At 41.6% G+C, this 26,221-nt stretch overlaps 1 protein-coding gene across 1 annotated transcript in view; it reads right to left on the bottom strand.

Moving 5' to 3' along the window:
• ARHGAP18 (Rho GTPase activating protein 18) overlaps nucleotides 1–22,265 on the bottom strand; it is a 100,722-nt gene extending 78,457 nt beyond the window's left edge. Inside the window, exon 1 of the mRNA XM_040598888.1 lies at nucleotides 22,074–22,265. Within this exon, the coding sequence (XP_040454822.1) occupies nucleotides 22,074–22,117 (44 nt within the window). The 5' untranslated portion in view covers nucleotides 22,118–22,265. The remainder of the gene's footprint in view (nucleotides 1–22,073) is intronic.
• Nucleotides 22,266–26,221: the final 3,956 nt, after the last annotated feature.

The raw sequence follows: 26,221 nt of genomic DNA, 5'->3' as shown, positions 1-26,221 counted from the left end.
AGGAATCACAGCTTCTCTTTTCTATCTTTCCATGACCATAAAAGAAAGCGCTATATTACTTTACATACTATGAACTTGCATGTATGAAAGACAGAGGCAAAGAGCTGAGGACTGCATTCTGTGTTAATGTAAAGGTAACATTTTTGAAGGGGCACATGGTTTCCAGCCAAAGTATCGTCTCTTTATCAGTAATTATGCATTTTAACCATCCCTGTATAGTAAGTAGGCTGCATAAACTTTTGGTTTTACCTCTTTATCCAAACTTTTCTACCATCTTTAAAACTGAAATATAAGAAATAAGCACTTTCAGTAATTTAAGGTATTTCACAAATTCTCATTAAAAAGAAACTCATCTTGTATGTGAGTGTACATGACAACAAAACTTGCTAGAAAATACTACAAAGAAGATACTTCTGATACCATAAGCTCTGCTGCTGTTGAGAGAACTGAGCACCTACTTCATTTAACTTTGTTTTGGAACATGTTACAGAAGTACATGTAGGGATAATCATCTGCAGGAGCTTTCATCACCTGCTGGCTGATGTACAAAAGTTTAAACTACACACAAGCACCTCCGCTCCAGGAAAGTCTACAGTTTTCTCAGATTTAGAACAGAGATATTAATATCATAACATTACATTTCTGTTAGCTTAGCTGGTTAGGAGTCATTAAGTAGTAGTCACATGAAAATTACATTGTTTGTGTTTTTCTCTTCTTTGTGCTACCACATATAATCTGGATTTAAAAGGACAAGCTACAAGATGAAGGACAAATCAGAGCATGGCAGAACAAACACACAGGCCACAAACATACAAGCAAGCCTCAAATATTATCTAAATATTTTTTCTCCCTCATTGCCTGTATATGCAGGCATATAATGCAGCACTTCTCTCCAAATTTTTTAATTGCCTAATTGACATTACCATAGATTGTGTTATGTTCTGTTCTTATGGAGACAGGTATTATTAATATTGATAAATAGATAAAAGGCAAATTGAGAAATTACATGGTAAATGCCCACATTGTAGGACAAGAAATGATCAGATTTCCATAGCTGTGATCATCAGTGCTTGTGAAGATGGCAGCCCTACTTCATCAAATGCTGCGAAAGCTTAGGAAAGTGGGGTTATAAAATAGCAGGAAGGTAGAATACAGCTGCTTTTCTACAGTCAGAGCACATAAAACACAATGCTGACCCCACCAGAATCGAGACTAAGCCTCTGCTGATTTTTCTGGGACTAAGATTTCAGTCCCGAGTTCCTGTCCTGCCGCAAAACACCAGCTGCAACATTCAGGCTCCTCTACACTCATCACTGAGGGGGTGCAGGAGGGATGGGTACTAGGGTGGCTCCTACCAGGACTTCACTCCCCTTGCTTTGTGCTGGCCTGGTGCAGCTGGAGCTGGATGGTCCACCAGCCTGTGTGGGCTTGTAAATTCTCCTCTGAGCAATGAATAAATAAATAAATAAATACATGTGTGAATTGTTTGTTCTCTGGGGTTTGGCTTCATAAAAATTTTGTAATATCTAAATTGCTTTCTCTTTGTGGTGTGGGTTTGGGTTTTTTTTTTTCCTATTGGGTATAATTATAGGACAACCAAATATTTCCTCATTTTGCTTTCTCTTTGTATGATTTGCTTAGATCACTATTTGATTTATTTCAATCCTTTGTACTATGCAGGTCTTTTACAAAATAGCAATATGGTAAAAAATTCACAACACCCTTTCTTGCAGATAAAACCAAATAGGCGGGAGAAGGGAACAGCAATGTGGAACTCCACAAGGTTTCATGTACTATTCTTCCCCTGCAGTGCTTCCACCAAAATGATGGAATTACCAGGTGTCAGCTCCCTCTCCCCTTCACGTTCAGCAAGACATTTACAGTTCAGGCTGAGCACTTGTCAACAGTACCCAATTTTGGAGAACTTCCCAAAACAATTAGAAGAATTATGAAAAGTAGGTTTTCTCAGTAGGGCTTTCTACACTTTAATTTTGCCAGTTGGACTCTTCCAGAATGGGTAAAGAAAAAAGACCCTAGTGTAGCTAAATTTTATCAATATAAGAGTACTTGTAATGTTTAATACCTGTTCAGGTAATTAGGCGGCTATAGCAGTATAAAGTGCTTTTCTACTGCAGCTGCAGTAGGGCTTTTACTAGTATCGTTTTTGTTTATTTAAAAATCACATTTCTCACTGACACAGGCTGGTTCTCAGGAACGCAGAAGCCCACAGATCACTCATAAAAATTAGGAAAATTAACTTTCAGCCACTGACCCTTCAGATGCCTGTTACTTTTAGTTTTACCAAAGCAGCAGCACAGAGACCATGTGTCTGTATGCTGCTTTTGGGGCTCCTGGCCGTGAATAAACTGTTAAGGGGAAAAAGCTGCATGCCTGCCAAAATAATTTTGTTTTCTTTTCTTAGTCTGTTAACTTTCTTCCCTTCAGTTGCTTTGAGGCATCACTAAAAATTTAGATAAAATTGCTGTAAAAAATTATTGTTACAGTAAATACCAGATGCTCATAGGAGCAGATTTAAACCTGAAGATTTTTCTTTCTCCTAGCCTCAGTTTGACAGTTACCTTTTTCTGGAAGCATCAGGTTCTACAATATTATTTATGCAAAGTGCATTTCATTACAGTAATCACAGGAAGATATTTTCACAAGGAATCAGCACAATGTATGATGTGTGCTGTAACGTTATGCAGAAATATGTATTACAATATATAACTGTAATAGTTTTAAATGTCTCGAATGCTGCCTGAAGTACTTGTTACATGGGCAAAACTGGAATGTTGTTTTTCCCCATGAAGCAAGTACATAATTTTTTAGCTGCTAACAAGCTGTGAAATGGTGTAACTTCAGGATGTTGCCATATCCCACCCACCATGAATGCCAGCCTCCAAGGGCTTCAAGTATCCTGCTTTAGTCAGTAGAATTCCCTAGTTTTAACTATTCAGTTCAGAATATTGTAACTACTTTAGTCAACCCGATTTCTCATTCTTTTGACTGCAGATAAGCACTTTAATGAAAAGCAAGGCTAATATTTTAAAATAAAGCTTCATCACAGTTGCTTTGCAAGGACCCAAATTTCAAAGCTTAAGGACCCAGTACGTGTATTTTATTTTGTATTACTCAAATTTAGGGACAGAAAGTACATAAGTGTTGGAATTATGTACCATTATTAAATTATAGGCATATAGCAAAATACAGAAGTATACTGGGAATATACTTACAAATCTAAAATGGAATTTTCTGTTTTGTACTTGGTATATGTCAGAAAGTCTTTTAAGCCATAAAAGTACACGGCAAATTCTTTTGGCATAGCATACTGTTACTGAGGTAAACAATGCACATTAATAATAAAATAAGTATTGGCCTAAATTGAACAGTCAGATCAGGTATTCTGTTGAAAGGCTGATTGCCCCCAACATCCAAACAAAACACAATGGGAGCTGCTGTTTTATGTTTAAACAATGTTCAGATTTAAACTATATTAAATACCATCTCTAATTCAGGGCTTTGTTGGGTATAACTTGCTCATACAAGTAATCCTACCAATTTTACTGCCAGCAGTAAACATAGGGTCAATTAAAAAAACCCAAACAAATAAACAAACAAACACAAACAAACAAAAAACCAACCACAAAAAAAACTGAAAAGGCAAAAGAAGGTGTGTCTGCAGGTGAAGACTGGGACCTCAATTAGTAAAATACAAACCTCAAAGGGGAAAAAAACAGTGGTATATCAATATCAATGGATCATTCACTGTCTCTTCCAGTACCAGAACTAAGGGGGATTAACTATAACTGCAATGAAAAAACTGATTCAAAACAAATGGAAAGTGGTGGCATTTCACATAATGTGTTACAATGGAGCGGAATCGCTTGCCACAGGATACTGGGGATGCTAAAAACTTAACAGAGGTTCTCAGCAAGACCAGATGATGTGTTTGTGGAAAATAAATCCATGGACTATTACTAAATACATAGAAAGAACATCTGGCTCAGGAATTGCCTGGCAGCATATTGTTGCAAGCTGGCAAAAGTATTGGGGATGTTGGCCCTGCTTTAAAACTCTTGTATGGGCATCTTTTAAACAGGTAGGATACCAGATAGATGGACTTTGGTCCAATCCAGTAGTTACTTTGATGTTCAAATGGGCCACCATGCAACAATGAAAGTAATGTAAATGTGTATGAATGACAAAAAATACAAATTATGATTTAGTATATAGGAAAGTAGCAAAACCTTTTTTTAAACTGCATTATTTTAAAAAATAACTTTCTAAAAAAAGTAACACATCCAATTAACTTTATGATTGAATTTATCGAACTTTCTGAGGATACATTTTTCTGATTAGATTTAAAAGCATCACCATTTGAGGAAACCTGGATCACATTTCATGTGCTGTGGTCACAAATAACTCTAACGAACTTAGTCCTAAACCTGGATCTTGTGATGCAAAGGTTGGCCTGCTCCTGCTTTGTAGAAATGAAGTAATTCTTCAGTTCTAGCCCCTGTAGTGGAAGCATTTTAAACACCGAGTAACACGGACAGCATACTTATCTGCAGAACACAGGACCCCTTCTAAATTGCAAGCCAAGTTTTTAGCTCATAGTGGATGTTCAGTGTTATCTTAATTCAGTGAATTACGTATTAGCAAAATAAACATGTATTTAAATTATAATGGTGCATTTTAGTCAGGGGAAACTGTTGTGTTTATGCCCTGATTGGAAATGTAAATATAAAAAATGTCAATGGACAAACAGAAAGACATCCTCTGTATCACTCCAAATTTCTGAGTGATATTTTTAGTTAAAGAATTACAAATGTCAAATTACATTTTGCTATAGTAAAAATAATAGTACAAATAATACCTCTGGATTAAAGACTTTCTAAAAAAAATCTGTTCTCACTATAAAATGTCAGTATATATTATCAGCTCCTATGTCTTTCGAAAAATGGCATTGACATGCATCCCCAGAGCTCAGAATCCAGCCCATACTGATGCCCAGACTGTCCCACTGACCATTTGCTTTTGGTGTTATGTTTGAGGCAGTAGTGCTGAAACCTAAGAATGCATTTTAAATAAACTGTATTTACTTCAGACTAAACCAAGGTAGATGGTGCAAATAGAAGAATCCCCACTGAGAATACTCACACGAAGTAATCTGTTTAAAGATGGTATTAAATACAGCTTACACAACAGGCCTTTAATATAAGCAGAGTATTCTGTATTTTGTTTCTGTCCATATCATCGCTAAATATTTGATCACTATTCATACATTCTGCAGTGTCAAAAAAATATCTGCAATATTTAATGTTGCCCTAACTATTCCTATCTGTATGCAACGTCTCATTATTGTAAGCAGGTAAAAGAAAACTGCAGAATCCAGTGATTTGCTAAGCTAAATCATAGCATGAATCTTGGCTAATACAAGAATATATCTAAATAAACTGTTGGTGTGGAGGAATATGGAGGAAAATCAGGTTATCAGGAAAAGTCAACATGGATTCACCAAGGGGAAATCATGCCTGACCAACCTGATAGCCTTCTATGATGGAATGACTGACCGGGCACGTGATGGGAGAGCAGTGGTTGTTGTCTGCCTTGACCTCAGCAAGGCCTTTGACACCGTCTCCCGTAACACCCTCACAGGTAAGCTCAGGCAGTGGGGGTTAGGTGAGTGGACAGGGAGGTGGGCTGAGAACTGGCTGAGTGGCAGAGCTCAGGGGTTGTGGTCAGCGGCACAGAGCCTTGCTGGAGGCCTGTAGCTCGTGGTGTTCTCCAGGGCTCTGTACTGGGTCCAGTCCTGTTCAACTTATTCATCAGTGACCTGGATGAAGGGACAGAGTGTACCCTCAGCAAGTTTGCTGATGATACAGCATGGGGAGGAGTGGCTGATGCAGCAGAAGGCTGTGCTGCCACTCAGCGAGACCTGGGCAGGCTGGAGAGCTGGGGATAAGGAACCTCTTGAAGTTCCATAAAGGCACATGCAGGGTCCTGCACCTGGGGAGGGACAGCCCCACGCACCAGTACAGGCTGGGGGTGACCTGCTGGGAGGCAGCTCTGCGGAGAAGGAGCTGGGAGTCCTGGTGGGCACAGCAAGCTGCCCATGAGCCAGCAGTGTGTCCTGGTGGCCAAGAAGGCCGGTGGGATCCTGGGGTGCATTAGGAGGACTGTGGCCAGCAGGTCGAGGGAGGTGATCCTCCCCTGCTACTCTGCCCTGCTGGGGCTGCATCTCGAGTGCTGTGTCCAGTTCTGGGCTCCCCAGTTCAAGAGAGACGGGGAACTGCTGGAGAGGGTCCAGCGGAGGGCTACAGAGATGGTGAGGGGAATGGAGCATCTCCCTTATGAGGAAAGGCTGGGAGAGCCGGGCCTCCTTAGCCTGGAGAAGAGAAGACTGAGAGGGGACCTTATCAATGCATACAAATATCTTAAGGGCAAATGTCAAGAGGACGGGGCCGGGCTCTTTTCAGTGGTGCCCAGCGACAGGACAAGGGGCAACGGGCACAAACTGCAGCACAGAAAATTCCATCTGAACGTGAGGAAAATCTGCTTTACCTTGAGGGTGGCAGAGCCCTGGCACAGGCTGCCCAGAGAGGCTGTGGGGCCTCCTGCTCTGGAGACATTCAAAACCCACCTGGATATGGCCCTGTGCAACCTGCTGCAGGTGAACCTGCTTTGGCAGGGGGTTGGACTAGGTGATCAGAGGTGCCTTCCAACCCTCACCATTCTGTGACTGTGATTCTGTGCAGAACAATGTTGGTTGGGTTTTTTGGGTACTTACTAAAGCAGATGCCAAAAATAAACAAGACTTACTATACACAATACATTTAATAGGGTTTTATTGTGATAAATATGCATATTTACTAAAACATAAATTGGAACAACTGAGCTTGTAATGGTACAAGCAACAATCTACCACAATTTTTTTCCATTAGATTAAGGAGGAAACAGCTGTTGTCAGATGGCAGCATGATGCCAACAGTCCAACAGGAAGGATTACAGCATTCCAGTCATCCTAATCCTAGTAAATCAGCATTAACAGAGGCTTTTCTTTCATCACAAATGACTAACGTAGCTAACCTCTGACACTGGCCTGAAGTTCTGACTTACCTAAGAAAACTATATGCTGTTGTTAGTAGTGTAATAGATGAAGCAATGTTTCCTTTAGCAAAAATGTCACAAAAGATTTATAAATCTGATGTAAACTGTTAAATGGATAGCAACATGAATCCCAACACATCAAAATGCTATCTCTGCCTTAGCTTTAAAGACATCTTGAAAGAAAACACAACACCACATACTGCACTTAAACCTATTATATACAGGTCATTGTGTTTTCCTCTTTAGCAAATTGAACTGGACCTTACGCTCTGCTGAGTGAGAGAGTTCAAAGCAAATTGCTAACGATACAGAGTGCAGGGCAAGTCAGCGTGTATCAGGGAGTTCACTGCATGCAAACTGCTCTTGCTTAGGAGCAGAAATGCAGTCCTGAAAGACTGAGGAGACACTTCAAACTGACATTTACTCAAAACACTTCTGTTCTGCCCTCATTTCATGTCTGTCTTATCCCATAACACTGATGATTTTTGTTGACCCCATTTGTAGCAAGTTTATGTACAAGTGCATGCATTCATAAATCTCATTTTTAAATTAATCTTAAAAATGTCTACTTACCTCACATGACTTAAAGATATATTTTAATGTACTTTTATTATTATAATCTATACTTTTATGAGGTTTACTGCTATTATTACTATTATGATAACAGCCATTTAAAATTCTTTCAAATTTGTTTCAGTCAGTTTTTATTGACTATACTGGGTATATCACTTACCAGAAAGCTGAGAGGCACTGTGGAGAACAGCCAAGGACAAATTTGCTGCTGCTGCAGGTAGTTCAAAGGATTATTACACAGCCCAATCTTTAAATTTTATTAGAAATTGATCCCTTAACTGAATTAACAATCCACAGCAGGTTTTTATCCAAATTAAGTTTCCTCCTTAAGTTTGTCTAGAGGCAGATGGTAGTCTTTAAAGATTATTGGTGATATAAACCATTCTATCCCATATATATAATTACAAATCAGTATCAGGTCTCCAATTTGTAGAGAACATGTGCTTTTCTCTGGCTATGGAATCTTTTGTCTCATTACGTCCAGGTCTAATTGCATTTAGTGTCATAATAGCAAAATGTAGCATTTATCTTAAGATGTTAGTCTGTTGCTAGTGCTGGCCACCAAATGTGGGACCATATGCTCCTCTACTGTGAAGAACAGAGGACTAAAATTGTTTTAAAGGATTAAAATTTCCTACAGAAAAAAACCCATGGGAGACTAGTTCTCCTCTCACACCCACCACCCTTCGGTGTAGTGATCCCATGCCAATAAAGTGCAGGGGCAAAGGTCCCACAGCTCACCTCTATGGCGAAGACTTGATTTAATCATCTGAGATGGACAGAAACTGGTTCTAAAAGACATTTCTTTCCTAGTTGTCAGATGCTATCACAACTGTAATTGTCTTTTTGTGCATGCACGCTCACCTGCACATCTGAACAACCCCGGCTGCAATGGCTGCACCCATCCAGAGGAGTCAATGGCGATTCTATGAGTTAGAGGCTTGAACACAGTCCCTTCCTCAGAGCAGAAAGGATAAGATTCATGAGGTACAAAATAGTGCACATTACTTTCTCTTTAGACAGTTAATTTCTTATTCACAACAATCACAAACTGTGGAACTGTGAAAGTAAAGACTGCTGGACTTCTATTATTCCTTAACTGCTGTTAAATGTGTATCACGTAACAGTTTCAGAATAAAAATTGATCCACCAGGCCTAAGACAAAGAGAACATACAATATACTACCCTAACAGCATCAATTTGGTTTATAATTATTTGAAGTGGACTAGCCTTCTTTCCACTGAATACTATTTGTTCACTTTTGTGTCCAAACAAAAGTATTTCAGAAGTATTATTGAAGTACTACACTCATGATGGCTGAGTGTCATCTTTCCTTGTCACCATTTGAGTAAACATAATCTTCCAGCAAGGGTCCTGAAGCAATTCCCTTTCAGGTGAGGTATCCATCATACCAGCCGTTTAACTAGTTCAATGTGACACTTTTGCAAAGCGTGAACTGAACCACTACCTCACTTTCCTGCATGCCAAGACTGTCTCTTATTACAAATTTTAACTGGATCTAACGAATCCACTTAGCACAACTTCCATAGATACTTGAGGGTTTTTTTCATGTTAGGTCCACCATAATAAATTGCACATAGGATTTTCATCATTTTATTTCAAACAACATCAATAACTTCCTATAAATGCATTAGTAAATGGTGGTTTTCTGATAACCAAGAAATATAAGTGGCAAAATACTTCGCAGAAATCAGAGTTCTGATTCTGCAGTTCCTGTTAGTTGTACCATTTAATGGAATTATTGTTTTCTGCTTGATTTAATAGCGAGTACAGACTGGGGGCATGTGTGGGTGGGGGTGGGGTGGGGAGTGATTTCTGGCATTCATAATTCTTATGGCAAAAAAATATTGTTCTAGTAATCTGAGTTCCTTCACAGAAGTTGACGCTTTACCACAAATGTTTCTTCTGCCACATCCATTTAGTTATGCTGCATTTTTAGCAACTACTATCTGTTTAAAGTTGAATGACTACCACTTCTTAGCATCAAAGTAAAATCTATCTGACCATCCAGCTTAAGAGATAAAGAAACAATATTTTAATCTAGTTGTTCTTTGATTACATGATAAAACTAAGCTTTTATTGAAATGTCTGAGTTTTTTGGAGTCCTGCTGTTATCCCATTTCTGTGTTCTTCACCTGGTGTGCAAGAGCTGATCCACAAAGAGTAGAGATATTTGCTCATTGCATCTCTGTGCAGAGATGAGTGCTAGGTGGTAATTCACAAAGCTACCATGCCTCTTAACTCATAGTAAAACACTTTATACACTTTGAACAATTGTTTAAAATTACATTTAGTCACACTTAATTCTCACTGGTTCTTACAAGTCTCATCTCCACTTAAAGGTACAGCATTCTTTTTTTTTTCACTGTGCATGTTCTGTAGGGAGAGGGCTTTGTTAATAGGGGGCCTCCTTTGCTCCAAGGTGGATCTTTTAGCATGCTAATTAGGGTAGTTCACACATAGTTCCAATAATTTTCTGTTTAGTCTCATTAAACATTTGGTTCTCCATCAGCTTATCTTGTGCCCCAGCTCAACATATTTGTTATGTGTGCCTTCCCCCAAGGCCAATTTTTGTTAACTGTAAGTAGTTAACTAACATCCTCCATTTTTCAAATTCTTTCTTGTTTTTCACTATAGAAATTTACATTTTTTCCCCTCTCTTTTTCTTCTTTAAAGTAAATAATTCTTATCACTGCCTTTACAAGTTATGTATCTGACGCAGCACCATTCACCAAACTATTACTACAGCTCTTGGATTCAGCATTTCCATATCCATCCAGTGGGCCATGAAGAAGTCCAAATGACAAGTCTGAAGGCAATCCAGACAGACCTCAGGGCCTTGGAGCAACAAGTTGCGAGATCACGAGCACAAGTAGTGTTTTCTTCTATCCTGCTAGTTGCAGGGAACGGATGGTGCATGTAATCAGAAGAAGAGACAGATCAATACCTGGCTCCAGGCCTGGTGTCAACAGCTAAATTTCATTTTTTTTTGGATCATGGGTCAGTTTACATAGCACCAGGCCTGCTGGCAACAGATGGGGTTCACCTGTCTCAAAGGGGGAAAAGGCTCCTAGGTCAGGGGGTAGCTGGGCTCGTTGAGGGAGCTTTAAACTAGATTCAAAGGGGGAAGGGAATAAAATCAAGTTTGTTAGAGATGAGCTTGGTGGCAGCATGCTGGGGTTGGAGGTGAGATCTATAGTAAAACTGATGTGCACCTATGCTGATGCCTGAAGCATGGGCAACAAACAGAAGGAGCTGGAAGCCACCATGCAACAGGAAGACTATGACATAAACACCCATCACGGAAACATGTTGGGATAACTCACATGACTAGGGCGCTGCAATGGATGGCTACAAACTCTTCAGAAGGGATAGGCAAGGAAGGAGAGGTGGTGGTAGCTCTGTATGTCAGGTAGTGTTGCGACTGCCTAGAGCTGAATGATGGTGACAGCAGAGTTGAGTGCTTATGGGTAAGAATCAGGGAGAGGGCCAAGAAGGTGGATATCCTGGAAGGGATATGTTATAGACCACCCAACCAGGATGAAGAGACAGATGAAAGATTCTACAAGCAGCTGGGAGAAGTCTCAAGATCATTAGTCCTTGTTCTCATGGGGGACTTCAACCTGCCTAATGTCTGCTGGAAATACCACACAGCAGAGAGGAAACAGTCTAGGAGGTTCCTGGAGTGTGTGGAAGTAACTTCCTGACACAGCTGATCTGTGAGCCAGCCAGAGGAGATGCCCCACTGAACCTGCTGTTTATCAACAGGGAAGGACTGGTGGGTGATGTGGTGGTGGTAGGACATCTTGGGCATAACAATCATGAGATGTTAAAAGTTTTTGATTCTTGAAGAAGGAGGGGGGTCAGAAGAACTGCTGCCTTGGACTTCCAGAGGGGCAACATTGTCCCATTTCAGAGCCTGGGTGACTAAGTCCCTTGGGAGATAGTTATAAATTGACAAGGGGTCCAGGAAGGCTGGACATTCTACAGGAAGGTAGTCTTAAAGGTGCAGGAGTAGGCCGTCTCCATGTGCCAAAAGGTGAGGTGGTGAGGGAGAGGACCAGCCTGGCTGAACAGAGAGCTTTGGCTGGAACTCAGGGGAAAAAGGAGAGTTTGCCACCTTTGGAAGAAGGGGCAGGCAACTCTGGAGAACTGTAAGGATGTCATGAGGTTATGCAGAGTGAAGACTAGAGAGGTGAAAGCCCAGCTAGGACTCAGGCTAGCCAGTGCTGTAAAAGGTAACAAAAAATACTTCTACAAATACATTAGAAACAAAAGGAGGGCCAAGGATAATCTGCATCTTTTATTGGATGTGGCGGGGAACATTGTCACAAAGGGTGAGGAAAAGAAAAGGCTGTGGCACTTAATGCCTTCTTTGTCTCAGTCTTTAATAGCAGGACCAACTTCCCCCTGGATACTCAGCCCTCTGAGCTGGAGGACAGGGATGAGGAAGAGCAGAATGAAGTCCCCACAGTTCAGGAGGAAATGGTTAGTGACCTGCTGCTCACTTAGATATGCACAGATCTATGGGGCCAGGTGGGATCCACCCAAGAGTACTGAGATTGCTGGTGGAAGTGCTCACCAAGCAGCTCTCCATCATTTATCAATAGTCCTGGCAAACTGGAGAGGTCCCAGAAGACTGCAAGTTAGCCAATGTGATGCCCATCTACAAGAAGGTCAGGAAGGAGGAGGAAGGGAACTACAGGCCTGTCAGCCTGATCTTGGTGCCAGGGAAGGTCATGGAGTAAATCATCCTGAGTACCATCATGCGGCACATGTAGGACAACCTGGGGATCAGGCCCAGCCAGCATGGGTTTATGAAAAGCAGGTCCTGCCTGACTAATCTGATCTCCTATGAGAAGGTGACCCACTTAGTGGGTGAAGGAAAGGCTGTGGATATTGTCTACCTAGACTTTAGTAAAGCCCTTGACACTGTCTCCCACAGCATTCTCCTGGAGAAAGTGGCTGTTCGTGGCTTGGACATATGTATTCTACACTGGGTTAAAAGATGGCCAAGCCCAAAGAGTGGTGGTGAATGGAGGTAAATCTAGCTGGAAACCGGTCACAAGTGGTGCTGCCCAGGGCTCAGTATTGGGGCCAGTTCTGTTTAATATCTGTATTGACAATCTGGATGAGGGGATCAAGTGCACCCTCAGTAAGTTTGCAGATGACACCAAGTTGCAGGGGAGTGCTGATCTGCTGGAGGGCAGGAAATCTCTGCAGAGGGAGCTGGACAGGCTGGACCGATGGGCCAAGGCCAGTTGTATGAGGTTCAACAAGGAGAAGTGCCAGGCCCTGCACTTGGGTCACAACAACCCCACGCAGCGCTATGGGCGTGGGGAAGAGTGGCTGGAAAGCTGCCTGGTGGAAAAGGACCTGGGGGTGCTGGTTGACAACTGGCTGAACGTGAGCCAGCAGTGTGCCCAGGTGGCCAAGAAGGCCAACAGCATCGTGGCCTGTATCAGAAACGGTGTGGCCAGCAGGACCAGGGCAGTGATTATCTCCCTGTACTCGGCACTGATGCGGCTGCACCCTGACCACTGTTTTCAGTCTGGTGCCCCCAAAAGGGTGGCGAAGCATTGGAACAGGCTGCCCAGGGACACGGCAGAATCACCATCCCTACAGGTATTTAAAAAATGTGTAGATGTGGTCCTTAGTGACATGGTTTAGTGGTGGACTTGGCAGTCCTGGTTTCACATTTGGACTTGATAACCACAAAGGTCTTTACCAACCTAAATGATTCTATGATTCTGTGATCTCCTTCATCAAGTTGCTCTGTACAGCTGCAATGCAAATTACATACAGACAGCCAGGATATGTTCCTGGCTTCTTTAATGTTTACTTGTAGGTTCTGACACTCAGATTCAATCATATGTAAGTCAGCTCCAGAAACCTGGGTTTTGGAGAAAAATTAAATAAGTAAATAAATAAAACAGACTATAGGGGTTGGTTTGCACCTGTGAAGAGAAGGGACTGTCCTTTCACTTCTGCTAGAGGAAATGCCAATTCTGCAGAAACGGAATGAAGGAAAAAAACTGCGTAAGCAATGGGAAGGAGGTCTGGCTCTCATTACCTCCTATAAATCCCTAGGCTATGTGCTTTTGCCTCGGGAATTATGGTAAAGTTCATGACATTAGCACATGCCCTGGCCCAGAGCATGAGGAGGTCCACCACTCCACCATCTACAGACATTCCAATTTTGAAAATAGTATTAAACAAAACAGAATCAAACAAAATAAGGAAAATTATCTTTGTCCAGGCCTGACTGGCTGTAAGGAAAAAATAAACAGAATTTTAAACTCCATAAATAATACTTGCCTCGACTTCAAGCTTATTTTTGGGAGGACATGAAGTATGAGGGCTTCTGTTCTTAAAACTGCTAAATTTATTGAACGCCTGTAATTACTTCATTTTTGTCAGACATCTTTTTTTGAGCTTGCCTCCAAATGTCATTCTTGCCACTTTTTTTCTCGTATTCTATGTTTAGGCCTGGGTGGACATTTCTTTTCTCACTATTCGTTACTGCATTCACTGAGAAGAATATTTTTTACAACTGCAACTATATACCATTCTTTACAACTTCTTGCCATACCATTGCTTGACTTACATACCAGTAATTCCACAAAACAACTTAGTTTTTAATTATTCAATCTGATAACTATTCAAATTCCCACAGCTCAGTAGGACACATAATAGCTAAGAGCTGTTCTGGGTTGCTGGCTTCTAGTAATTAAAATGTACTTGCCTGCATTATTTTCTTGAGTGGATTTTCTAGCAATTTTCACTGTATTTCAAGCTCCTGCTTTAAACCTTACTTTGAATAAGCTTACTTTATGCAGCATTGTTTCTCATTTTGATCTTTGTGCTGCAGAGAAGAAAATTATTTAAGTGATGCAACCCTTCCCTCCAAGCTGGTGGTCTATGATGGCTACACTGGCTTTTTTTTTTTTTTTGGTCAGATTATGAAGGTGGTTTTGAAAGTACAAAGGAGGAACGAGGCTGATAAAAATTTATACTTATTACAACATAAGAATCAAGTATCCAATGATTCTATTGACCACTGTCACAGCAAAAATATAAATGGGAGTATTAGGCTTTTCAATTACTTTTTGCAGTCAGTTTTGCTGAGAGGATACGCCAGGAAGGACTAGAGGAAATAAGCGTCTGAACAGGACCAGTGAGGGAGTGAAGGTGTATGTGTGTGCCATAGAGTTATTATCGTTGTGTTCTGTAACAGAAATAGGGATATAACTACACAGCTATTGCAGCCATCTCCTTTCCAATGCTGGAAAAGCCACCACATGGAACACACCGCTTGACAGGTAGTATCAGAAAGAGAGGACACAGTCTGAGAAGTGTCTGACAGCCAGCCTTCTACTTGGTGGCAAGGGTCACCCTCCACCTCCAAATAGTACAAGTGTCTCTCTTCCCTTCTGTTGTGTCTGGAAAGGCTGGTGAAAAGCTGAAACAGCGAGTGCCCCATGTCATGCTTCCTGGGCTCTAACAATCCTCCTGCTGTTGTGTGGTTTCTGGGAGGTATCACATGGAGCAGAACGGTGAGAAATGAAATGCTAACAAAACATTGGTGATGGCCTTCTTTAGTCAAAGAGCTAGTCAAGTTTAACTGAGTGAAAACTGCTGGATGGGCACTCTTAATTCACTTTGAGAATTTTTTTGTCATTTACCACAGATTGGTCAGAAAGTGGTTTAAGCTGTTACAAAGCAGAGATGAATAAATACCTCTTTTTGAGCCAAATATGCTCATGAAAGAGTGTGACATCTTTGCAGAGCTGATACACAGTCACTCAGTAATCCTTTTTAGTCAAAATGAGCTGAATTGACTACTTTAAATAGTGTGTTGTTACTAACAGCATTTTGCAAAGAGCATACCTTTTTTTCATCCTATGTCACTTTATAAACAGAGAGTTCAAGCTTACACATAGATGATCCCCAAGTCTAAGACCATGAGTTCTCTGTTCTACAGCCTTGCCATGGGCTTCTCAGATGTTCGGTATCCTCTGAAGAAAAAGAGTTGGCAGCTCCCTAAAGATAACTGACAAGTATGCAGCATCTTTGGTTGAAAAAATAAATAGATCTATCAAAACACTGTATAAGGTATGAGCAAAAAGCCTACAAGAAAGGAGTGGGAGTGGGGGGAGGGTATGATGAGAAAGCTCTGTCTTAGAGGTTAGAAAGTGTAGGCATAAAATGAGAATTGCCAGAAGTCAAGCTGAATCCTGACAGTTGACAGGTCCTGAGACCTAGCAATACAAATTAAAATAAATGTATACTATTCTTTGACAGCATAAAGGAAAAGAGAAATGAAATTGCAATGAAGTTGCTACACAGTAAGAATGGAGTTGAGATAATGTTGGCATGGCTACCCCAAAACTTTTTGACTCAGTCTTCTGTAAGAAGAATGACAGCAAAGGCCAAACAGATACTGAAAATGTGTGTATAACATTAAATCGCATTCAAGATAAAGCTAAGTTTTTAAGGATTGGTAAAATTAAGCCAGCCAGAATAATCTCCTGCCCCAAACATTGAAACAATTCACCTATGAATTCAATACTAAGTAATTAAAAAAATCTATCAGCTCAACTGATGCCTAATTACCAGAGAATGTCAACATAACAAATAGAATTCAGAAAAAATGGCAACTTTACACTTGTTACTCTGAGTTTGACAGTGTGCAAGTCTTTTTAAGAACTTCAAAGGAAAGGATATTTTGAGACACAGAGGTAAATGGAAACCTGGGATAAAATACACAATGGTTTTACCAAGGTAAATCCAGATTTTGGTAATAAAATAGCTTGTTGCATTAAAGATGGGGGGCTGCAGCAGATCTAACCTATACGGCCTTCAGTATTGCATTTGATACTGTACCACATATGGAACATACACACACAAACACGAGACTGGGAACAGTGCAAGTTTGTAAACCGGGGAAAAACTAGCTGAAAAGATACAGCAATACATTAGACTGAAAAGCAAATCAATGAACTGGGGGAAAGGGAATCTTCCTATTAAAACTTCTCAAGGTTCCCGGTTACTAATGATCGTATTATTCAATATTTTCATTCATAACTTTGGCACAGAAAGAAAAATGTGAAATTTACTGATAGTATGAAATTAGGGATAACAATTTAAAGGAAGTCCAGGATATTATATAGGAAAAGTGGATGAATAAAAGGATTGAAAAAAATAAAAATGAGACACAATTGCATGTATTTAATAGACATAATAACCAGATTTTATGCTATAAACCAGGGGACTCATCAGTTTGAAATGACAGATATTAATTGGTGATAAGGCAACCATCAGACAGTGCAGTACAGCAGTAAAAAAGGCATATGCAGTCCTACGTATATCTAGCTATATGAGGCTAGCAGGGTTTTAATATCATCACAGACATTGATCAGACATTACTTAAAATAATAGTGTCACTTTCGATCACTCATAATGAAGAAAGATGTATTCAAATAGGGATAACCACATGGGAAAGAGCAAAATCTACTCAGCATGAGCAACTAAGAAGCAACAATAAAATTGCTGCTTGTGAGTGTGAATACTCATAAACATAGATATCTTGGGTGGGAAAATCCATTTAAGGTAACGGACAACGTCAATACAAAAGAAATGTGTAGAAACTTCCCATTGGCAAATGTAGGCTTAAAATTAGCAATTAATTTCTAAATATCAAGAGGAGCAAGGTTCCAGCACACCCATCAAGAAGGACAAACAACCTAATATTTATGAAATGGATTAGAGATGGTAGATTTTTTTATAAGCCACAAGGTAGCACTCAGTGAGCTAAGAAGTTCTTTCTAACCTGGCATCCTCCCATGCTATGTTCCTGCATTAGGGTAGAAGAAGCAACTGAGAGTGGCTACATTAAATATAAAACAAATCTTACATTAATGATATATTAAGCTTCTAAAAGAAAATTAACTCAAGAACTTTGGAAGTTTGGAAGTCATGTCTATGTGTCCTAAGCATATTAATTGTTTTAATCTGTAATTTTAAAAATGAGATAAAATTATGTACGAGTATACCTTTGGCTTTGATGGGGGATAGAGGGGTTGGTGAGAATTGAAGACCAGCCAGTGGTCCATGCAGACCATTTGTATGCTAGTGCAGGAGCATAAGGAACTGTAAAACAATACCTGTGCTGTGTAACCTCACCTGTAGCACTCAGCAGAACCTTGTATCATTTACTTGTCCATCAGAGATGGCCACACTGGTATCAAGCCCCAAGAAGAGTGGAGGCAAGGATACCCAGCTGAACTCATGAATCATGATAGTTCCCCGGGGGTGTTCTAAGAGGGGCACAAAATCTCTGAAAAAGACATTTCACAGGGCAACACTTTGTCCAAGTATGGTAGCCAGGGATGCTGAACCAAAAGGTCCAGACTGTGTTTTTGTAACAGCAACATCAGCAGCTTCAGCCTCTGCTGGACCTCTAAGCAGGAAGAAGTCATGCTCCTCTTGCTCTGCTTCCCCAACCCCTCTCTCCTCTGCTCCTTCCTCAAGCAAACCATGCACAGCCACATACTGAGGTGTTGGAGTGGCAGCAGTAGTGTTTAGGCCAAACTTCTTGGTCTCGGGCTTCTTTTAGCAAAATGTGCCAGGCCAGCTAGAAACATTCCTCAGCCAGGATTCAGTCCATTGGCCACATCTTGAACCGTGCAGACCTACATAATGAATTTTTAAGAGGCAGATCCTTAAGTCCTTGCTGATACCAAAGCGTGCTCAACCTAAGTGAGACCTCCTGATGAGTTTAAATATGCTGGAATCAGAGGGGTGAAGGTAGATGTGACTGACAGTGTTAGCAAAAGGGGTTTTATTTGCTGGCCAACCTTTTAAAGATATAAAAATTTCAGATATAAAAGCAGGGATCTCATGATCACTCCAAAATATTCTTATTAATTGCTGCTTCAATTAAGAAACTTGTTGCATTTCATGTGACCGCTTTCAGAGACAGGTTATAAAAACAAATAATTAATTCGTAATAAATACTGAACTTCAAAAAAAGCACTTCAAGCTTGGTACTGCTCTTTTCCACCTGTGTAGCTTAATTGTTTTCATTTCCTAAAATGAGGAACTACCACAGCCATGCTTCAGTTCGAATTTCTGCAATACAGTTTACTGTGGAAATCTGGTAGCATCAAATGTTCACTCCCCTCGTGAATGTCTTACATTCATAAGTCTATGTCTTCGTGTTCAGTTTGCTCATGTTGCCTGTTGTTGTCCTTGGGAGCTGCTCTATCTGCCGCCATCTCCTTTGTCTGTTGTTCTCAAGGATCACTGCTCATCTCATCTTCTGTATGCTGCTCTGCTTTCACTTGGTATGCAATCTTTATTTATGTAGGGATAATTACATAAAATAGATTTATATGAAAACATCTCGCCTTGCTCAGAATGTAATTCAGTATTTTTGCAATTATTTCCATGGCTGATCCATTCCCGTTCACTAAGCTTGCTTTTGTCTGACTGAAATTAATCAGAAGTTTATGACCGAACTGAATGGGACTTAAATGGGTACACAACCATCCTCTATCAGGGCCAATTAATCAAGGTAAGTGTAAGAGATGAAGTACTGCTACATGACATCCTCTAGCAAGTATCAGTACTGCATTTAATGTATTTACTTCTGATTTTCAGAAAGGTAATTTTTTAGAATAGTTGTATAGTGCCCAGGGTTGTAAAATTCCTGCAGCTTTGGGATCCTATGTTTTGCAAGGTGTCATATTCAAAGGTAAGGCAGATTCCTATGATGTCCACATTTCTAACTGTGAAGTCCTACAGTGATTTGAATTAATTATCTGTTTCTCAGTAAGTACTGAATTAAGGGCATAATTGTGATTCTCTAAGGATCTGATTATATTAATTGTTTGGGCTGCCCAGTGTACTATTTTACTGGCACAGTCTAATCTTGTCACAAACTGTATTCTTATGAACTTAAGTACAGTTTCCCACATTCAAATATCTTTTTCTTATGACATATCAGCATAATATTTATTTACTTAACTGTGGCAGAACCTTAAAATCCAGTCCATGGATCCTTAGCATTTCTGTGTATGTGGCACTTGGGGGAGAAAAGGGACAATGGTGATGATAAGCATTTTCCCAGCACACCAGCTGCCTAACTATTCTTAACGCAGTTGAACAGCTTATTTTTCAGTTTCCTTGCTGTTAACTGATTTTTAACTACTTCCATCCTCACGTATAGAAAAAAATATTACAGCATAGGTAGCCAAAAGCCTGCTAAAGTGGTTTAATCAGAAATAATAGTATTCTAAGAATATGTCAGACAACTTCATATGTATGCACTCTATTTTCTACTTTACTGTTTTCTGTGTTCATTGTTACTTTGCTGGTCACTTGCTAATGGAGGCACAGAGTAAGCACAAGGTAATAGTAGCTGTTTGGCACCCTTCCCTGATCTGTTCCGCCCGCAAATGCACTGTCCCACTGATGTGTACCAGTTCCAGGGAACACCTCTTACTCATTTATGTCCTTTCAGATACTGCCACTATTTATCACTCTAGCATTACTCAGTAAAGTATCTATCCTCTTCTTCAGCTTTGGCAAACGGAAACTTATCCTAATTCATGTTCATTCAGGACTAGTAAAATTAAATTCTTCACCTTTTGCGTTTACTGAGTCCCTTTGCAGCCACATCTCCAATAGCTCTATTTCTACTATAGAAATGAATTGCTGGACTTTTAAACATCTTCCCTAATTCTATTGCCATCTTTCAGTCGGCACTAAAGTAATTGAATTCCGCCTTCAGCCAGGCCACCGGCCATGCATTTATTAATTTTTTAGATATGTTCATCACACTTTCTCAATGCCTCGATGCTCACCCAGTAAGAGAAAATCTTCCTTTAAGTTTATGAAACTTGTTAGCTTCTGCATCTTTTCTCATGATATCTACAAAACATTTGACAGTGATCAGGCTGCTGCTGGTTTAAGAACATAACTGTATCACTTTGCTGCATTCCTCCATCTGTCTGCATTATTTTAATTCCCTTTATATTATAAAGTCTTTGAGGCTGAGATTTTTTTTGACTGGTGTTTATAATGCAAATAGAGCCATGAAGCCCTGGTTCAAAAACAGCAGTAATATGCTGCTAAACAAATAACCACTGTTCAGAGGAGGACAAGGGAAGAGAGGCAGGCATAAGGAATTGGCAAAATTTTTTCCATCTTGACTTCCTTCTCTACTTGCCCAGCAAAGGAATACCAGTATAAAACTCCACAAATTTATAAAATTAGGGCTGTGATTTTGTTAGATTTGCAGGATAGTTTAAACAGTTTTAGAAGATAAAATATCCTATTGCAAAAAAACAGGTTAGAAACTGGTGACATTACATGCTTCTCTCATGTAATTCATGCCAAAGTATTATTATTTTAATAGTTGTTCAGAAAAGTCTACAAAATGCATATATCCTAGGAAACAAGCCTTAAATCACATCAATAAAAAGTTAGTTTGTCCTTTTTTCCACTCATTCCGATGGCTAACTTGGGAAAATTTAACTAATGAAATCAGTTGCTAGAGCTGGCGCACCTTACATGAAAATGCTGCACAAAAATATCACTGCTTTCACAAATTAAATCTCTGGCTTAGTGTATGCTCTCTCTTGAGACATTTTCTTCATGTTTTCTATCAAGTCTTTTGATGCACGTTAAGTGTTCATATACAGGAGAAAAATCGTGATTCAACAGAATACAAGTGGAACACCACCCGGACTGCACATTTCTTTGCTTTCTCTCCCCTCGGAGCAAAAATATATGCATTTATCTGCTAAATTCTAATTAGAATAGATAACAACGGGAAAAACGGCTTAGTAGAGTACCCTGCCAGAAGTCGTACAAAAAAAAGAAGAAATAGGCAATTTGTCTAATCCATGCTATTCTAAGTGTGCCACACAGGCGCTGCAGGGACATCAACTTCCCAGACTATAAACTAGTAACAGGCATTTCCCACGACGCGCCTTGCGGCGCTGCAGGACGCTCGGCTGGAAGGAGCCCGTAGCCGCGGGCGCGCCGTGGGAGCGGCTGCCGGGGCAGGCAGCGGCTGCGGGAGCGGGCACGCGCCCACCCGCGGCGCCGGCCCCCGGGCTGCCACGCGCCCCCGCGCTGCCACGCGCCCCCGCGCTGCCACGCGCGCCCGTGCCACCCGCAGCGCTGCTGCCGCAGCCGCCGGAGTTCGCCCCCCGATCGCTCCCGGCGCTGGCGGCGGCGCGGCGCGTGGGCGGGCGGCGGGGACCCCGCGGCGGGGCCCGGCGGGACGGGCGCAGGGCCGCCCCGGTGTCGCGCCCGCCGGGAGAAGCAGGGCGGTCGCCGAGCTCCTGCGCCCTTACCTCAGGTGCAGGTAATGCACCAGCTTCGTCACCACAGTCACCATCTCTCCGGATCACCTTCCCGCCGCTGCCTCGGGGGCGGAAGGGTCGCTCGGCGAGAAGGGCGACGCTCTCCGGGGACTCCCGCCGCAGCGGCTCTTCCCCGGCCTTCGTCCCCTCGGGGCGGCAGCGGCTTCGCCTCTCGGCCGCGCACCTGCCCGCGCCGAGCGCCGCCCTGCAGGGAGACACGGCCGGCGCCCGGCCCAGCCGCGGAGGGGCCCGCCCGGGCAGAGGGCGGGGCCGGCGCCCTCCCGCGGGGCCACCCGACCTCGACCTCCCCCGCCCCCGCCGTCCGCTCCGCAGGGGCAGCGCTCCCACCGCGCGGGGCCGGGCGGCGTGAGGGCACCCTCGTTTGGGGCGAGCGCAGGGACCGCTGCCGCGGGCGGCCGGGCCCCGCTCCGCCCGGTGCCGTCGGGGCACCCCCCGCCCGCCCGTTTCCCTCCGCTCCGGCCTGCGCCGGGGCCACCGTGAGCCGTCGGGCGGCGGGCCTGCTCAGGACAGGAGCGCTGGGGCCGGGCCCTGCGGCCTCCCTGAAGGACTCGACTTTGGTGGGGGCGGCCTTCCCGCCACAAGCCGTCGGGACGAGGCGGAGACCCGGGGAGGGCGGCAGGGCCTCCGCTTGCCGCTGCCGTGGGCGCAGCCCTCCCTGAGCCGAGGCGGGGGCGGCGGGAGGAGCTGGTGCGCGCAGGGGGCGCTGGCGCTTGGGGCGGGGGGGGGCAGCGGCTGCGCGGTGTGAGGGTGGAAGCGCCCCGCGGGATGAGGGCGACGGTCCCATCCCTGCGTGTGGCGCGGCCGGGACCTGCAGGTGCCTGTGTGCGCAGTGGGGCAGAGCTCAGCGAGGAGCAGGGGGCCGATTGCAGGCCTGGGCGGCTGCCTCACCGTGTGGAGCTGATGCCTTCACCCTGCTCGGCTCAGCTGAGGGCGGAGGAAGAGGTGACTTGATGATGGCATCTAAGGACCTATGCAGGAGGATTTGTCGTAGCAGAGAGCTCTTCAATGTACCAAAGGCATATGAGAAGATCCCAAGGACTGAGCAGAAGCTGGACAAATTCAGGCTGGGAACAATGAAACCCCTTTTTTGTTCTTGTATGGGCGCTGAAGCAATTTATACAAGGCACTGCTGAATCTTGCACTCTTGAAACTTCAGCTCTGCACTGGATGACTTGCTTATATAAACCACATATAAAGAACCTCTAAATCTTTTTGGGGGTCTGGAGAAAATTGTGTGGTCTTTGTTACTGTGGAGATGAGCCTAGATGATCGCAGAGCAGATGATCAGAACAGTAACTCCAGGTGTTCAAATCTATGAATATTAGTTACTTTGTTTCTGGTACACTCCAGATTGAGAATACACCTTCAGCCTTATTCTCCCCGTCTTGGGTATCCACCCTGGGCGATGAACCAGGCAAGACCCTTGACAAAGTAATATGTACTGAATGTAATTCAAAGATGATCATAATGCACACATAAAGTTACCTGAAGAAAGGTGGCAAATAAAAGTGTTCCCTATTTTCTGACATGGAATGCTTGATTTAATGACTTCCTCTAATGAAGCATTTAATTGTGTTGATAACATTCAAATTAACAAAACTTAAAAACAAAGAGAAATAACAGTACATTAAATATTTCCAGTTTGCCAGGAAGTATTTGGGGACTGTGGATAGCTTAGAAGTCAGTAGTGCCGCAAAGATACAGTTTAAATATTTGATATAAATTAGAAGGTTGTACCTGCAAGTTACTATTCAGTCACCGTACACTCTTAAAGTAAACTGGCTACTGTAAGTTGTGTTTCAGTTTTTCTGGGAAGAACTGATTGGAAATCCCCATAGACAGTAAGAATTTTAACTCAGTTTGTGTTTTGCTGTGCTTTAAAATCCCATCTGTCTGCACATTTTTGACAGTATCGGACTTGTGAGAAAAGTGTGTTTGTTTTTTGTTGATGAGCCAGACAGAATACAGAGATTCTGTAAAGATACAGGACACAATGTAGATGATAGTTAAAATAGATCTTTTTTTTTTGGTAGTATATAAATATTGCAACTTGGACATTTTTGGCCCATTGTACATACAGTTTTATATCCCATATCCTTGAGCTTGCTGGGTTTATTACTGTCGTTACTCTCTATAAATTCTTTCTGTACTTATTGTATTTCTCAGCTCATGTCAATTACTGCTCCAAAATACATGCCCTTCACTTACTAACTTGTTACGCTCTGTGCTGCTCTACACCATTTACAGCTCTGCTCCATCAGTGGAGCAGAGGTGGTGTTTCACCTCTAGCAGGTTTAACACAGCTGGCTTCTTTTCTGTACTTAATGATCCCCTTTTTCATATTTCTTTTTAAAATTCATTTTTTCTCGCTAGCACTTCTTAAATAATCCTTACTTGCTAATTCTATGCTTGTATTTATTCATATAACAAACCCATTACAAAAAGATTAAAAATATGATGTAGCTGTGATCTAACAACACTGTTATAATTCAAAGTGCCTGTTCCCAAAAACACATGAATCATCTTACTAGGCTAAAAATTGATCTGACATACTCATTTTTTTCATTTTTTCCCCCTACAAGAATTTAAACTTTCCATAAAACAAAAATTCTGAAAAGTCTGTATTACAATTTCTAAAAGAACCTATCAAAATGTTTAAAATAAAATGTACACTTAGGAGTTCTGTTTCATTATTGTTTTGCTTTATTCCATTGTTTGACTTTACTTGTTTTACATCATGTTCCAGTGTATTTCAGTAGTCAACAAGATAACATATGTGTTTTGATTATATTCTGTCAACAAATTTCTACAAAAATAATTTTTCTTTGAAACAGATTTTGTGTAATCAGCATTTTCTAGCAGAAGGCTACCCATCAGAAACCTTGAACCATTACAAGGGTTGAAAACTTAGCCCACTTATTTTCATCATGCTAACGAAAGCAAAGCTTTTCAGGAGAAGGTATTTGATTGTACACAGTGGACAAGTGAGGCATAAGCTCTTGGAAGGGGGAAATTAATTCCTAATCCTATTAGTTAATAGGTGACTTATTCCCAGCTGTATCATCGTATGTTCTTTTTACAGTATCTAGTTGATTTAGTACAATATTGGTTTTTCACATTCTTACATTTTTGGCTTGCAGTACTCATTGGGATGTATACAAATCAGCAAACCTCGCACGAGGTCATGAGGTTGAAATAGAAGAAGAACAGTGTAATAGGTGTAATTATGGGTAAAGAGTCTGAGAAAGAGCTATCGCCTTTTGAAGTCAGAGCTTTGCCTGCAGAGGAAATCCTTGGGAAAGGATTCGGATAAGCTCCATGGAGTGAAGAGGAACAGTCTCCATCAAAATGCACTTAGAGCATTGTCAGAAGAGTTCACTGACTCTAAAATGGATCAGGTGATTATGATGAGGTGTCAGGAGAATATGGGAGTTTTCAGATGTCCTGAGCATATCACATTCTAATACATAAAACCATGCAGTTCCGCCTCAAGAGTGAAGTGTTCATAATTTAACACAATCTGTAGGCAGAACTCCCAAGAGGCAAAAGAAGATTGTGGTGACAAAGCTGAATTGTATTTGGTAGCCTAAGACAATCTGCATTTGTAAGGCTGGTGTGCTGTAGCAGCAATTGTCGTTATGAGTCCTAGAATTTGTGTGAGACTTAGTTATGATAATTTTGAAATGTACAGATTTATTTATTTTTTTTTTAATGGAGAAAGCAGGTTTGAGGACAGAAATGCACCATGGGCTACTAACATCAGCAAGGTTCTTGCTGCAGCCTCAGAAAGAGCATTTATGATTGCAATAAAATCATAAATGCATGGCATTTGTACTGCTGGTATAATCTAGTAATCTAGTAGATACATAGTTTAATAAAAGCAGAAAAATTTTAATATAAGTTTTTTAATCTTTTAATCAGTTGGCTGTATCATGGATAACACACATACTTAAGCATAAACAATACTTACATGTGCTTTATAATTTGATTTCCACAACTAAGCAATAATCTATTTCAAAGTTGAAAATGAAATTATGTAAGATAGGTGTGTTCCTAAAATTCCCACCAACTGTCCATGTATATTAGATAAAATGATACGGAACAATTTTTCCTGTACT

Source organism: Falco naumanni, chromosome 6 (genome assembly GCF_017639655.2).
Source record: "Falco naumanni isolate bFalNau1 chromosome 6, bFalNau1.pat, whole genome shotgun sequence".
Taxonomy (NCBI): Eukaryota; Metazoa; Chordata; class Aves; order Falconiformes; family Falconidae; genus Falco; species Falco naumanni.
Note: the sequence above shows the minus strand (reverse complement) of the source record. Positions and strands in the feature narration are given on the sequence as shown.